Source organism: Suillus bovinus (genome assembly GCF_016758785.1).
Source record: "Suillus bovinus strain UH-Sbo-P2 chromosome Unknown EDB93scaffold_47, whole genome shotgun sequence".
NCBI classification, from domain to species: domain Eukaryota; kingdom Fungi; phylum Basidiomycota; class Agaricomycetes; order Boletales; family Suillaceae; genus Suillus; species Suillus bovinus.
In genome coordinates this window covers 121,915-136,572 of record NW_024542103.1, presented here as the reverse complement: position 1 = coordinate 136,572, position 14,658 = coordinate 121,915, and the positions used below count along the sequence as shown (strand labels likewise).

The 14,658-nt window shown below is 46.0% G+C and overlaps 4 protein-coding genes across 4 annotated transcripts; 1 reads left to right on the top strand and 3 right to left on the bottom strand.

Annotated features, from left to right (window-relative positions):
• Window positions 1-512: 512 nt before the first annotated feature.
• Window positions 513-1,748, top strand: EDB93DRAFT_1089354 (carbohydrate esterase family 16 protein; the record flags this gene model as incomplete). The annotated part of the gene is made up of 7 exons (XM_041446203.1): window positions 513-710; window positions 762-917; window positions 962-1,031; window positions 1,083-1,155; window positions 1,204-1,223; window positions 1,278-1,626; window positions 1,676-1,748. 7 exons carry the CDS (start codon window positions 513-515, stop codon window positions 1,746-1,748), a joined length of 939 nt encoding a protein of 312 aa, XP_041305510.1.
• Window positions 1,749-2,067: 319 nt separating this feature from the next.
• On the bottom strand, window positions 2,068-3,840 carry EDB93DRAFT_632469 (uncharacterized protein). The gene is made up of 7 exons (XM_041456926.1): window positions 3,501-3,840; window positions 3,327-3,445; window positions 3,112-3,273; window positions 2,969-3,044; window positions 2,786-2,917; window positions 2,550-2,734; window positions 2,068-2,492 (listed from the first exon to the last, which is right to left on the bottom strand). The coding sequence occupies exons 1-7, from the start codon at window positions 3,568-3,570 to the stop codon at window positions 2,292-2,294; spliced, it is 945 nt and encodes a 314-aa protein (XP_041305509.1). The 5' UTR covers window positions 3,571-3,840; the 3' UTR covers window positions 2,068-2,291.
• A 2,349-nt stretch (window positions 3,841-6,189) lies between these two features.
• EDB93DRAFT_1241764 (MFS general substrate transporter) lies at window positions 6,190-8,764 on the bottom strand (the record flags this gene model as incomplete). Its single annotated transcript, XM_041451919.1, has 19 exons — window positions 6,190-6,383; window positions 6,438-6,571; window positions 6,621-6,813; window positions 6,865-6,923; window positions 7,038-7,062; window positions 7,120-7,162; window positions 7,215-7,291; window positions 7,344-7,415; window positions 7,473-7,521; window positions 7,574-7,653; window positions 7,709-7,741; window positions 7,794-7,834; window positions 7,884-7,958; window positions 8,091-8,110; window positions 8,156-8,174; window positions 8,227-8,256; window positions 8,309-8,337; window positions 8,454-8,530; window positions 8,584-8,764. 19 exons carry the CDS (start codon window positions 8,762-8,764, stop codon window positions 6,190-6,192), a joined length of 1,431 nt encoding a protein of 476 aa, XP_041305508.1.
• Window positions 8,765-12,926: 4,162 nt separating this feature from the next.
• On the bottom strand, window positions 12,927-13,317 carry EDB93DRAFT_1159565 (uncharacterized protein). The gene has a single exon (XM_041450003.1). The coding sequence runs from the start codon at window positions 13,249-13,251 to the stop codon at window positions 13,036-13,038; it is 216 nt and encodes a 71-aa protein (XP_041305507.1). The 5' UTR covers window positions 13,252-13,317; the 3' UTR covers window positions 12,927-13,035.
• Between the last annotated feature and the right edge of the window lie 1,341 nt (window positions 13,318-14,658).

The following is a 14,658-nucleotide window of genomic DNA, read 5'->3' as shown; positions in this document are numbered from 1 at the left end:
CGACTCGGAAGGGACTGGAGGAGCTGTGACTTGGCAAATTTCCGTGAGTCTTATTATGTAATTTAAACTTAAACTTATATAATTTGGTGAAGTAACATCATGAGACACCCAAGAGACACCGCCGTCGGTCATGTTGAGTTTCTAAAGTTAGTGACAGCGTTAAAAACGCACCTGATTACAACCGATCATTCGCTGTCCAACTGAGAGCGGCCGGCGTCTCTTCATCGATACTCTCACCATCCTTACCACGGACTCAACTCCCGCTGCGGCAGCACAATAGATGATGTACAGTGTCCTGCTGTTCCCAATATTTCCACTTTATGGGGTGTTAGGGCTCTTATTTCGGGTCCTTTTGATCTTCCTAGTACCTTCAATCGGTGAGCTTTCTTTTCCATTCGTTCGCTTTTCGCAGTTTCAGTTCAATGTTCTTTTGTGATGAGCATTTCTCCATTGTATCATGATGCATCATTCTTCAGAGGCAGTCATAGACTTTCATAGCCTGACTCGCAGGAATGCTATGCAGTTTTGCTTTCTCATCTTGTCAGTCATATTGGTGGAGACTAAAGCTTGGCTCTGTCTTGGGATGGCAAGATCCCAATGATGGTATTCATCTTGTTGTTAGTCCTCGGTGCGGTCCCCTGTCTGGAACAGTGTCGGAATTCAACGCCGGTTTAAATCTTCCTCAATTTAAGACCATTGTAGCGTTTGGCGTTCGTAGGTGTTTTCCTTCGAGGTTTCAGCTGGCTAATGAAATCATACAGGACTCATTCACTGATGGCGGGAGACACGACGGTGGCCCTCTTGAACCTGCCGTGATGATACCACCAGATGCCTTTGCAGGTGGTCGTTCGACCAACGGCCCCATTTGGGTCGAGGGCATTGCCAGTGATATTGGTGCCCGGGTCATGGATTATGCCGTATGTTTTACCTCACAATCAGGTTGTATCTTAACGTCTTGTAGTGGTCAAGTGCTGTTACAAATATCAGCTTGTGGCCTAGCAACCCATATCCCCGGGACTTCATCATGCAGAGTGTGCTTCCTTCTCACTTACGGTGAAGCTTTCTTGAATAATTACCTCTAGCAACAATATTCTTAAACCAATCCAATAATTTGGATCCCGAGACCACTCTGTATGCGATATTCTTTGGAATTAAGTGAGTGTTGCGGCACGTATGCAGTCCCGATCTAATACTGTGCCATAGCGACTGGGGGGACTCCTTTGGTACTGACTGGAAATCACGAAACCAAATCAATGATGATTGATAATAGATTTCAGTGGACGGAAACCACCTACCAGAGGCAGCGCAAGATATGTTAGGCCAGATTGCTCTTCTTGCTTCTCCGCCTACAAATGCCCGCAATTTCCTCATTACTGACGCATACGGTCGCGGAATTCATAACGCACGGGGGGAGGCGTGGCTTCAGTCAGTTTTTGATGGCCTCGTTGCATTCCGCTCTCGGGATCCTCCATTGAATTTGGCTTTTGCCAATTTTGCGACTATATGGGACGGGGTACTTGGATCTGATCCGGGCTATAAGGCTTTTGGGTACACAAACCCGGGTGCCTGTTACATCGATGGCAATACCTGCGATGACCCAGAACATTACTTTAATTGGTTCGACGGGTAAGTTCAACATGAATGTTCCACACGATGTGAAATAACGCTTTCTTAGGCATCCTTCCAAACAGACTCATAGAATCATGGCGGACTACGTGGAGGAGGTCCTGAAGCATTGTCGTGTATAATTAACTTGTGCCATGACTCCAATCAAGAGCAGAAACCAAGATCTTCCAGTGTATGTATGTACTATCTTCGAGTAATATCATGTAACAAAGTAGTGCCATTCTTCACTAGCAGCGCTATCAAGCGCCATGTGTTTATAGAAGGGCAAACTGTGCGTATACTGATCAACCCAGGTGATAATTTCCGTGCGTCAGTGCGGTTCTGGTAGATAAAACACTAAGATGAGAAGCAAGCGAGTTAGGTCAAAGAATATAAGTGGTCAAACCGAGCATGTGCACATAAATCATCCATCAATGATAACCTAGCGAATGAGACATATAGTCATATCTCTTGAATCGCAACTTCGATCATATATTCCTGGTTTGCCATCCCGGACTCTATATTGTACTATATAATCTTAGTATTATCAATGCTCAGCGGTTTTGTCCACAACGCTGAGACTTGTCTATTAGTCTTATAATATCCAACAGGTCAAAACGCGGAAAACACTCAGAAGCACGGTGCTCCCTCTCTACGGCCACCGCCAAGGAACATTTGATGGGTGATCAGTATGATGAAGTGGAGTCATTGTCCTGGTGCGTGATACGGGATATGTGCACCTCAACTGGCACACACTTCATATGATATTGCTGTGGGGTCCCTCGTTCCTTGTCCACCCTAACAGCCGAGAGGTAACTATGACTTGCCGTCTTCATTGCCATCCGGATGATAACCATGTAGAAGGCAATCGAGATGATCGGCATAGTCTAGGTGGCCAAAAGCTTGGTTATCTTCGATAAAAAGAAGTTGACGATCGGAATTACCATGTCTAGTATAACATACTGTCCGTTGTTGTCCTCAACGAAACACACTAATCCCGACAGGAGCGTCACAGAGTACAGAATAGCGGCATCCGCAAGCACGCGCACGATTGGCATCATAGAGTTCTTCGTAACGCGATTTGCAGATATATTGCATTCCATCCTCCACATCCGATATGCCAGAAATCCTGAACAATTTGGTTTCGGGCCTCGAGTATTCAGATAAAAAGTATGCTCACCTGAAGCCAGTGAATTACTTGCAAGTGTCATGGAATAGAAGGCCTTAATCCATTGACCAGTTGATTGAGCGAAGATGTTTTCGGCATCGGTAGTTGCTTGTGAAAGGCTGTAGACTGCACCTGAGCCACACACTTTGACGGAACATCAGAAGCGCAACTTCCTGAGCATGATTGCGTCCTAACCTATGATACCTAACCACAACAAACTCGGGACAATAATAACCCACACAGATCGCCAAACGACGTAACAGCGATAGATCTTTAACCAAAAAAGACATTTCATAAGCCACGAAGGTTAAAATCTGGCTGATAGAAATTGAACCCACCACCATCGCATCGCCAAGCATTGTTTGCAAGGTATATATTGTATTTTTGACCATGAATGTGATTTGGGTAACATCTGCAAAGAACGCCACTGGTCCACCTGGGAATGTGTTGCGATAGGTAACCAAACCCTGCTCAACACGAATGATGTCTACTATCATGTGCTTGGGAGACTTGAGTACTGGATGACGCCAGATGCAAAAGGTGAGAAACTTACTGCGGTACTCAGTATCAGCAGCATGCATGCCACCACAACATTTGGGCGAGATATATCCTTCATACGACGTTTGTAGGTCAATGCCCACATGGTACCAACAAACATGAGGACTGAAAAGCCTGCATAACCCCAGCTTGGTGGGTATAGGACGGGCAAATCCATCGTAATACTCACCATATAGAATTCCTTCCATCGCGGTTGAAAATATAGCAGCAGTATCCAGTGGTATGCCTCTCGAAGCCATGGCAGACGGAGTTTTGAGGGCGTATCGAGGATTAGGGGACGGATATCCGTTCCTGTTTCATGTCAGCGCAGGCTCTTTAAATGTCAACAGGTCATCTGCCAATCATATGCCATGATGAATTGCTTTTCAGCGCACTAAATTTGATTAGCAATTCTTCTAACCGGACTCGGAACATCACAACCATGATGTCGACATCATAGGAGCAAAGATTTCATGAATAGCTTCGGTCCAATTTGATTGCGGAGGCAGTGAGGCAGTAATCTGCACGTTCAAATTATAAAGCATTCGTAAGTACTAGTAGTATGCGCACTGTACGCACCGACTGAGTGATTCGATCCAATGATGTTATATTTATACCTACAGCAATCAGCCATGGATACCATCAGACTCTAACCGCAACATGCAAATGTGTCATAAGGTGTACGCAAGAGTGCTTAGGATGTATGTTTGGTGCTATGCAGCTTGGAGAGATCTTGAGTGCTATCGAGTCCCTGTTATCAGTATTCAGTAGCAGACGGAGGGAGATACTACCGCTATATTCCCTTCCAATGCCGCCGAGTCAAGTGCTGCAATCCGACTAATCTCCCCAAGCTTCTACGCGGCCGTCGCCCCTCTGACAGAAAATAAACAAGGAGTATCCATGAAACTCAAATCTGTAGAGAAAGTAGTTAGAGTGACATCAGCTCTGTGCATAGTTTTATCTGTCACTATCACTCAACTTCGCAACATTGGCGTGGTAACGTTGATTTCAAATCGTGTTATATGAACGATGCTGTCTCAGGCTTGCGTGTTGGTCGGGGAGTCCATCCGTACCGAAAAACCGGAATAAGGCCGATGAATCTGCGACATGCTCACTAAGCTATGATATGCCCTATCAAAGAAATATGAACCTCATTGAGAGCAGCCAATAAGCACAACTAACCGTCTAGTACCAAAGCCAAAAGTAATGTCGTCCTTACCGTCTTCTGAATCAGGCCAGCAATGATCGAATTTGTCCCTTGGAAGGCGATTGTCAGCACCGATCGGTTGGTAAATCAAGCTACGCACAGAAAGGAGTAACAGCTTATCACTATAGGCCGCTGCACCCCCGGAGGTTTCAACATTTTACCTTTTATCAAAAGTAGATTTGGGTCTGGCTAGAGCATTCGAGACTTAGCCTTGGGAGAGCGTTTCAGAGCACTCTAGAATACCTTTCCAAGGAAATTCCACTGGCGGTAAAAAGTCAGTTTCCCTGCTGTGTCAGGAATGCAATAGCATTGCCGATTGCACATACTATAACAAGAATGTGCGTTACTCGGTACGGTATACGAGTCCGAGCGTAACGCTTTACATCTAGCGCTCAGCCTGCCATCCTATGATGCACGAGCTCCACAAACGTCGATCAATGCAAGTAGAAACTTCGTGAGTCGCCAGACTCTGAAACTTTTTTTTAGTCAAAGTTTATCACTCCCGGTTTCCATACCACGACCGATGTATTTCCTATTAGATAGGTCAGCGCTGGACACCCGGCAAACACCAGTAACCTTACATGAATAGCCTGATTCTGTACGACAATTATTGGTACCGTTCACATGTCCCGCAATGACACCGGGGCACGTGAACCTCCGCATCGTCTTTGCCCCCTTGACCACTTTTGTGCCTATGTCAGCTGTGTCCTCGGATCCCCACGCATCCGCTTAGCTTCTTCGCAGAACCATCAGTCTCTGAGAACCACCCACACCACATAGGCTATTGGAACAAAGCAGAAGGGAACTTGTTCCGGGTGTATATGCAGGATGTCGCTGATGCTATGCATTATGGGGATGGTAACTTCGTCTTATGCTAGCTGTGGGCACTTGATTAGAAGTCGTAGATGCAGCCCAGTACTTGCCGAGGATCTGCATAGGTTGAGGCCGTGGAATCCATTTCAAAGACGAGTTGATTTTGGACAACCTAAAGAAATTTAGTTATTGCAGCGAGAGGCGTGCAATCGGGAAACTGACAACATGCTAAGAGTTTGGATACCCTCCCTGGGGTGACAGCATGGAGTTTATTTGTGAGAATTGCGAAAGGCCGATATGAAAAGCGAGCAAAGCTCAATGTCGTATAAGAATGACCTAGAATCTGGATTATGATATGATTGGAGTCGAAGTGCGATGGTTCAATTTGACAGTCACATGTCACATATGACGAGAAACTGCAGTACTGACCGTCTGCCAGGATCATGATCTGTCAAACGTTGTTCTGCGCCCTGCAGTGGACTGACGGTAGCACTGGAGGTGACGAGGGAGCGCAGAGAGTTTGAACTTGTCACTGCCAGCGATTTTCGGACACTTTGAACTCTGTCACGCAGGATACAGTAGGCGTTGATTTTAGTTGCAGGGACCAGGACCTACTAGTAGAATGGGTACTGGTTTAGCAAATTGACACACATGACACGGTAGCTGGCAGAAAACCAAAGTGAAAAACATGATCACATGACCCGTCCTGGGTAAGCAAACCCTAACCCTATTCATCACGAACATATCCTTTGCTAGCAGTGCGGGTACGTATTCAGTTTACAAGAGACAGTAAACAGGTTTTCTTTGCGAAGAGCCGTATACTCGATGCCAAGTCATAACAAGCATAACTCTGTTCTGCTCACAATGTGTACCTGAAGTCAGGCGCACGGTCTCCCAACTCCCGCAATTCCTGGTGCGAATATTGCACTTTCTCCCCTTGTTCTCTCGCAAGGCGTTCGGCAGCGTCGCGCTTGGCGTTGATCCTCCTGTATATGAATACCAAAGTCGGCAAAAAGGTGAATCCAATCCCGACGAACATGAGTTCAAATGCATCTGAAAAAGAAGAGTTAGTACACGCGAGCCTCGTGTGGACGAAGTTAAACTTGCGCCCAAATATGAACCGAGGTTCGTCTTGCTGTCTATAGACGATGGCTGAAGCTACAGCACTGAGGTTTCCGATGCACATTACAAGGGGCATGCCAACACCCCTCTTGTACTGACCGGAAAGATTGTTTCCAAGCCTTAATTACCGTATGTCAGCCTTAGTCATGATGCGACTGAATGGTATACCAAGAAACGACACCAGGCAACGATGCATAGCCTCCCATGACAATTATGTAAGTCCCAAAATACTTGACACCATTGGGTGCGGCGGATATGTTTATCGAAAAGCCGATTAGGCACATTGTAAGGCCGGCAAGAATGAATGGGGATCGCATTTTCAATTCGTCCGCGTAGTGTGCAAAGACGAGCAATGTGATAGCTAAATGGAACAGATTACTGAGTGAGATTGCAGCTGGATAAGAAAACTGACTTCCGGCAACATATGGTGGAACGGTGAGCAACTGGCTGACTGGCGTGCTATATCCAAAGCTGAATGCAATTGAATAAGTGGATCACAATCAGCTCGCCACGACAAACCTCTTGATGATGGTTCTAGCATAAATAAATTAAACCCCATCTTCGAAGATCAGACAGTCAACTTACGGGAGAAACAGGGTGATACCATTCACTGAGTGTGATTAAATCAGCTTCTGCCGTCGCTGAACAGAAAAAGTGTATCGCTTACGAGGACCCACAATTGACATGTAAACGGGGATATGAAGCCAGATCTGACGAGTTGGCTGAAGCACGAAGATGACAAAGAGATGATTAGCATCTTACCTGCCAGTCTTTGAACGCTGCCCATATATGCCTGGTAGAAAAGTTCTTTTCCTCGCCGACCGATGAATTATCATATTCTGAAAGAAATATCAGTCTTATCTACCCCTCAAAATTTGTTACTTTACTCACTTTTCCTCCAGAGAACAAAGGCACGCTCTTCCGGAGTCAAGAACTTAGCTGTTTCCGGAAAGTCGACCAGTACTGAGCAATCATATATATACGTCAGTCCTCTGTGTGATCGATGCGTGCCGCACTTGCCAAAGACAGAAATGATGGCTATGGCTATCGTTGCAAGGCCTTCAATAAGCTGAGTATGAGTGTTCAGTATCACTTCTGACATTGATCATGAACGAGCTCACGAAGATCCAAGACCATGCTTCGAGCCCCTCTATGCCACCCATGTAACCAATCCCAAAGGCTAGTAAACCAGAGAAAGCACCTGAAATTTGTTCGTTTCACTATTAAGATTTCAATGATGTAACTGAACGACAAACCTGCAACCGTTGCAGCACCAAAAAACAAGCCAACTGTTGGAGCACTTCAACATCCCAATCAGATAACCAAATACAGGATGCTTACTTCGATATTGTAACTTGTATCTCGGATACCAAAAAGTAAGGCTGTAGATCCGTCAGCAATATCCAACAAAAGTTCGTGACTTGTCCTCACTAATAAACCACGCCAGGGAACAACCCTGCCTCAGAAATACCAAGGCAGATTCGCACTCCAACAAGCTGAGGGTACCTGAAGTGCAAGGTCAATATCAAGTCAAAAATGGCGAAAGCTGCCCAATCTCACGTCTTCACGAAAGCCGAGAGCGTCCTGGAAATAGACTTCCTCGGTAATTTTGGAACGTATTAAGACTGAATGACGTACATAACTACCCCCCACACAAACTATGGAGTGTGAGATAAATTTAGCCGCCATCATGCGAGACTTACATTGATCATTGGAAGCCATCTAAAACAGGGAGTCAGCCATTGAGTGCTCAAATGTTAACACGAACACTTGCCTGGATGGCCTGATAGCTTTAAGAGCCAGGCTTAAGGTTGTAGTCAGCGCGCAAATACCAACACAATGCGTTCCAAACGGACTTAGAAGGACATTCAAACAGGCAATATGGCTTTACGGATTGCTTCAAAAAAAATCCCACAACCTGTCAGAATAACGATACTTACGATGATAAACATTATCTGTATCCAGCTGTGAGATTGGCAATATCGTGAACAAAAAACGGACCAATGCAATGTTGAATTTGTCTCCCGTGAGATCCAGTTGAGTGACGAGCCCCTCCAACTTGGCGTTGCCAATGTTACCTGTTGAAGAGTAAGAGGCATATTCGATATCAACTGTTGCGATCACTACGCACTTCTGTCAAGGAAAGCCAGGAGATACATCAAACTGAGCATGGGCATTATCCGTAGGTCTATCTTTCTCCACAGTTTCTTCTCCTGTTCTAGCGTCAGCACTGGGACATTTTTGAGATCCCAATCTGAGTCCTCCGGCCGCTCCTCATCACACTGGTTGTGTTCAGAGTTGATAGAATTCATATGATCGGCGGGAATAGTGTTCACAAGGTCAGTTGTGACAGAAGAGCGATAGGAAGAAGGGAAGTTCTTGATCTTTCCCGATAGACGTGTGACCGAGGCTTTAAAGGGTTCACGACAAGCGCGATTGTTCAATCATGAAGGTTAATTTGAACGGCATTACGGTAACGATACATGCCTGATTATATCTGTGGCCCTTTGACTAAATCCTAGATCGGTAGGTATAGGGGAATTATATGACAAAACTGGGGGTACCAGATACAAAATGTCTGCTGTCCCTGCGATAGATGGATCAACTTGTGATGATACAAAAGTCAGCTTTAAAGACGCACTTGTGGGTGATTAGTTGTGCATTTGTGGGGACTACTATTACATCGCCATCCATGAAATACATGACACGAGAGAATGCCAGTTGCGTGAATCTATTGGAATTCGAAACCCAGAATTTTACACCCGATTTGCACAGAAGTCCCAACTTTGGGGACGCCTGTCAACAGAGACATTTCAAGGCTAGTCCCATGTGTACCATTAGCATTAGTCGCTATCGAATCGAATGAATGAACGGTCTGGCCGTAGCATTTGCAATGCGTTAGTAAATGGGTAATCGTCGAACGTTGCTATACCGACATATGATTTCACACTCGAATCCTACTTGTCGATTCAGACATTGATTGGAGAAGTATGACGAGCGCAGTTTCCGGTTTTCCTATCAGTTCGCAAGAATGAGGACGGTTCAGGAAGGTGGGGTACTTAGCTTGACTGTGTCAACCACGTTTCCTGGAGCGCGGTATTAACGGTGGTGCCCATTACCAGCCCGAACGAAACCGACATCTCAAGCTGACTCGGAGGCATCCATGCGACTTGGCGAGACCTTCAACTTTACTGGAAAGGGTCGTCAATTCGGGAATCGCCGAATGCACGTGTGATCTAGGGTAAGTGATATGTGGAACTCGGGCGAAGCCGATGTCACTCTCCATCAGCGCGGTCAAGAGATGGCACTCTTCTTACGAGTCAGATTGACCCTATCAAGTTGATCAACTTCTCCTTCCTCGACCTCTTTCGTGATACGGGGGTTGACATGTTACCATCAGTGAATTCAAACTTGAAAGTTCATGATATAGTGACCATGAGAAGTACACCTCGTTTCTTGTTCATCGCTTCAATTTGAGAGGCTTCTCGCTCGCCTTTCATTTTGCGGCATGACCGTGTCTCATCTGCTCTAACGCGGTACTCCAATTGCCTTGGTTCCTCTTGTCGTAACAGGCCATGCGGGCCCAGGCGTGTCATCTCCGTCTGCTTCGAACATTGTTTGATTATCGCGGAGTAAGGGCGCAGCTTACTACTGCTCAGCGGTATCCACCCTTTTTAGTCTTCCCTGAGTCTCCGTCATTTGATTGATAATTTCTGGCTTAGCGCGCGGTCATTAACCGCTGTCTGATCATGATGCTCACGAGTCACGACTAAGCTTGCGACATGTTGCGTGTAGTGCTTCACACCTCGCATCCTTTTCAAAACAAACTTAACGGCGTGTATTGGCGTGCACTATGTCATGCGATGTGACGACACTAAGGATTCATCGTCATTTCATGCATTGAAGATATTCGTGTAAACGTGTTCGCATTTGGTGCCAACACTAGCACTTCTGCTGAAGACGGAATCTATCTGTTGGATGCGCGATTCCTATCATTTATGAAGCCAGGTGTGCGTCATCTCTTTGCTAATGATTTATGTTCATAAATAAAATTTAATTAGGCCTCATCAGCTGGCGAAACTTTGAATTCTAATCAGTCTATGTATTGTTTCAGGCGAGGGTGCGTACTACATGCATGTACGGTATAATAACTTGCCATCCAATAGCGCTTCAGCACTCAAACACATCGAATGCTAGGTTCGCTAGGAGCCTCTCATGTAGTTCAAAGTCCAGGTTGAACGACACAGGAGTGTAACTCATAGCCCAACCAGACATAGAATCACAGCTGTTCTAGAAATCCTGCAGACTACCTCGTCGTCTGCTAAACTCCCACCTCCAAACTTTACTCTCCGAGCGCTGTACCTCCATGTCAGGATCTGCCTATCAGGGCTTTGTGCAGCGCTTTATTAGTATGCGGCACTAATCGAGGTCGCAGCGTCATTATCTTTGAAGCTCACTTAATGAGATTCTCGCAGTTGGAAACTCATGCTCTTCGAGGTTCACTCGTCAAAACCTCTCTCTCCAGGTTCGGATCCTACTTTAGTTCAATGCTTGTCGTTGACTGTAATGTTCTCACAGAAAAACCGACATTATTTTCCTTCGCAGCGCCATCACTTGATATCGTTTTTTGTTTTGCAAACGGCAGGAAAAACAGCAGGTGGTGACGCTGCGTTTCGACCACATCGCAGAGTCGTTTTTCGGAAATTCAACCTACGCTTTTGATATCTTGAGAGTTCAAGCGGTCGGTGACGCAAAAATGCAACTATGACAGACAAGACAACTCATAAGTCATTTCAAAATCATCCTGCGTCATACTATGATTCCCTACGCATGGAACGGGCGAGAGCTTCCCGCCTTGCGTATTCCGATACTTCCCAACATGCAGCGTGGTAGAGCATGCGGTGGCGTTCACGAACGGCTTCCAGGTATTGAATGACACATTGGAGAGTGTTTGTGCCAAGCTCTTCCAAAATCCTGATATACACATCCCTAGTCTAAATGTGACACGTATCATCAGGACTAAGAACTAAGAGATGTGTGCGAAACAATTCCTACCCCGTCACTGATGACTTCCGATGTATCATTGAAATTGATAGATCTGCCTTACAAGCGGTCAAAAAGATGTTGGTCTTCAAAGAATGTGGTCCTGCGATGGTAAGGATCGCCATATTCGTTCTCAGGGTGATAATTTTAATTGTGTGGCCCAGCTCCGTTAGACGGGCCATCGACGACACTGTTTCCTGTTGTTGTTTTCACATTTGAGTCTACCCAACAGTGACAAATGATCATAAGTCATTCATACCTGATCCTGTTGTAGAAACCAATGATGGAGAGATTGGAGGAGAACTCGAATGGTGGCCGAGAGTGCTGGGGCTCCTGGTAACGGCAGAAAGATGACAAGGACGTTGAGGAGATGTGGAGGGGAATACACATGGACCTTCAGCTTGAAGTTCAGACTCGGAAGATGGAACTAAGTCAAAGTTCATATTTTTTTTCACTCCTGGGGTCACGGGGGTCTGGGAGGTATTACCATGGTTGGCGTGCGTATTAAGGGTTTGGTAAATAGAGTTTGAACGTCCCGATACGGGGCTCGTGGTGACTAGGTTATATCGGTTGGATAGCACACACCAAACTCAATGCAATGCTATCCAAAACGGGAATCAGTCTTTGGCACATACCAAGATAGGAAACTGCGTTGGAACTGGCGGAGATTGAAATTGGCAGGGTGCTGCCTCTCCACCTGTTGCTCCTCGCGGTCACGACAAGGAGGCGTTCTGGTTCTTGTCACTGTCAAGCACTTTTCCGTTCTCGGGTCGAAAATTTAAGGACGAAAAAGGAAGTAAGCAATCTGAGAATTTTCTGATGCGGCTTTGCGTTTCAAACAAAACAGATCGCATTCACTGGTACTATCTCTTCACTGGCACTGCTATCACAGCCAGACTGATACGATGATCGTTCAAGATGTCTTTGTAGGCGACGGTGCTGTGTTCTGAGCCAGTCTCTGTCCGTACGTTCCGTCAGATGGTCATTATTGATAATCTCCTTTTACCAGTGTCTGAAATCGGAGTTGCGGGGTCATCGCATGTGCATGAGCCACAAGGACAACCTTACAGGTTGTCGCGTTGCGTTTCGAATAGATCGCATAGTTTGGTTGGTCTTGAAAGCTTTCGATCCACTCTCTTAAGTCCTCACGTTAGTTGAATGATCTTCGGACGCTGTGACACCCTGCAAAATGAGTATACCCTGGTATGACTGGAATAAGTAGTGGACACGGGTGGACCTATACTTTCTTGTACGAGTCGATTGCGATGAACGATATCATGCCCACTATGCTACACCGCATGGGCCATGACCTCCGATCAATGCACGCCCGTCAGCCATCTCTCAGTGGAGCGCAACAATAGGGTCAAGTAACGCCTTCAAGTTGTCAGGAGCGCAGGTCAGACGAGAACCAATGATGCATCTCTGTTCGTGCTTTATTGAAGGATCTTGTCTGTGCTAAGTACTCGACCTTTTGGAAAATGACATGGCACGTTTTACCTGCATCGAGAGCAAAAATGACCGAGAAGTCCAACTAGCTTCTTCAGTCCTCAAACCAACAGCACACCCAGCAGTCGTTGCCCCAATTGAAAGGCAACGGTGACTGTATCGGGCAGTTCGGAGATGTTTTAGAGATGCACTTGTCTTGGCCAGGGCACACCATGATATCATGGGACGCTGCTCCTTCCACCCTAGTAAGATTGGTAGCGACACTGGAAGCGACAAGGATCGTGAGGTAAAGGATTTGAACGAGCTTCATGGTATCTGGTATAACTGTGCTTTAGGATATAGTGTAAACGTGTGAGAGAACCACACACCGCCGACAGAAGTCTGATTGTCCAATGTACACGAAGTTGCTATGAAAAAATCTTACGAAAACTATTGATGTTGCTTCAATAAAATGGCCAGTCTGACACAAGAGGGCTACTCACTGCAATAGTCGGAAAAGTTCGTCCCTCAAGCCTTTTCAACAGTTAGCCGCGCTGATCTTATACCTGTTCTCGTTCTATACTCGGCGGAGACCCAAGAGAAGACATGCAGCTCTGGTAATGAAATACATATTCTTGGCAATTCGCATGCAAGCCTAGGGCGGGCGACGGTGATGGTTAAACCGAGCTGCCGTAGCGATTCAGTAGGAAGGACGATTACCCGCGGGTAAATGCAGCAGTGACCGCGGGTAATTTTGTGCAACGTCTTCTTACAATAGTTACCTTCGTCGACACAAGTCTACTTTGACAAGTTCGAAGGGGCCAAGTTTCCAAACTAATTTCTTGCTGTTCCGTCGTGATGACTGGTCTGTGATCCCGTATTCACCTAGGCTCGTGACCAGCCTGGCGTATACTACCACGGATGCTCCCACGGATGCTCGAGTGGAGTAGCCAGGCTGGTCGATCTCGGAGAGATTTGGCAGGGGAAGCACGGAGCTTTGAAAATTTGCAGTTGCTGAGTGTGCCGATGGTACTCAATACTCATTTACTTCTATGCCATAGTCTTTGTGCTTACTATTCGTGCGTCTATGCTATGATTGTGGCCTTGCGACCATGGATTGCAAGGCCATTTCAGTTTCCCCAATGTCCCTTGCTGTGCTAGATGCCCTTGAGAACCTTCCGACAGATTTTATTGATCCTTTAGATATATCTCAGCGCCAGGACATTGTAGACACCGGCACAAACTTTAAATTTTCGAGGGCATCTCGGACTTCGACTTTTTGCCCCGTTTGCCCCATTCGTGCCAATTGCCCCACTCGTGCGTAAGAAATATATATATATAAATAAATACACGCACAAACAAAGTACCAGATCATGTGATATACAACACTTTGCTGATGATGTAATTGCATGCAGGTACAACGATGAGCTCTGAGTCGACGTTACTGTTACTCCAGTGCTTGCAGGAATTGCAGGGTGTCCTGTCCCCTGTGACCAAACTCTCACTTGCATCTATAGTCCACTTTGTTTTTCTTGCTACAAACCTTAAGAACAACATAATCCTTGTTCAGGCAGGAGATTATGATCCTGGCTCTCTGCCTGCTACAGTCGTTTGCATTAAAAAGTTCACCCCTTGATTTGGACGCAACATCTTTGTATGTATTTGGTGGGTAAATTTGAATGTACACTCTAACCCTAACCACAATGGCCACTGTCACACTGCACAGTATTGATTGGAT

Coding starts and splice junctions, on each gene's coding strand:
- EDB93DRAFT_632469 (XM_041456926.1), bottom strand. CDS start 3,570: ATGGCTTCGAGAGGCATACCACTGGATACTGCTGCTATATTTTCAACC. Junction 3,446..3,500: donor GATGGAAGGAATTCTATATG/GTGAGTATTACG, acceptor GGGGTTATGCAG/GCTTTTCAGTCCTCATGTTT. Junction 3,045..3,111: donor TGCTTGGCGATGCGATGGTG/GTGGGTTCAATT, acceptor TTTTGGTTAAAG/ATCTATCGCTGTTACGTCGT.
- EDB93DRAFT_1159565 (XM_041450003.1), bottom strand. CDS start 13,251: ATGAAGCTCGTTCAAATCCTTTACCTCACGATCCTTGTCGCTTCCAGT.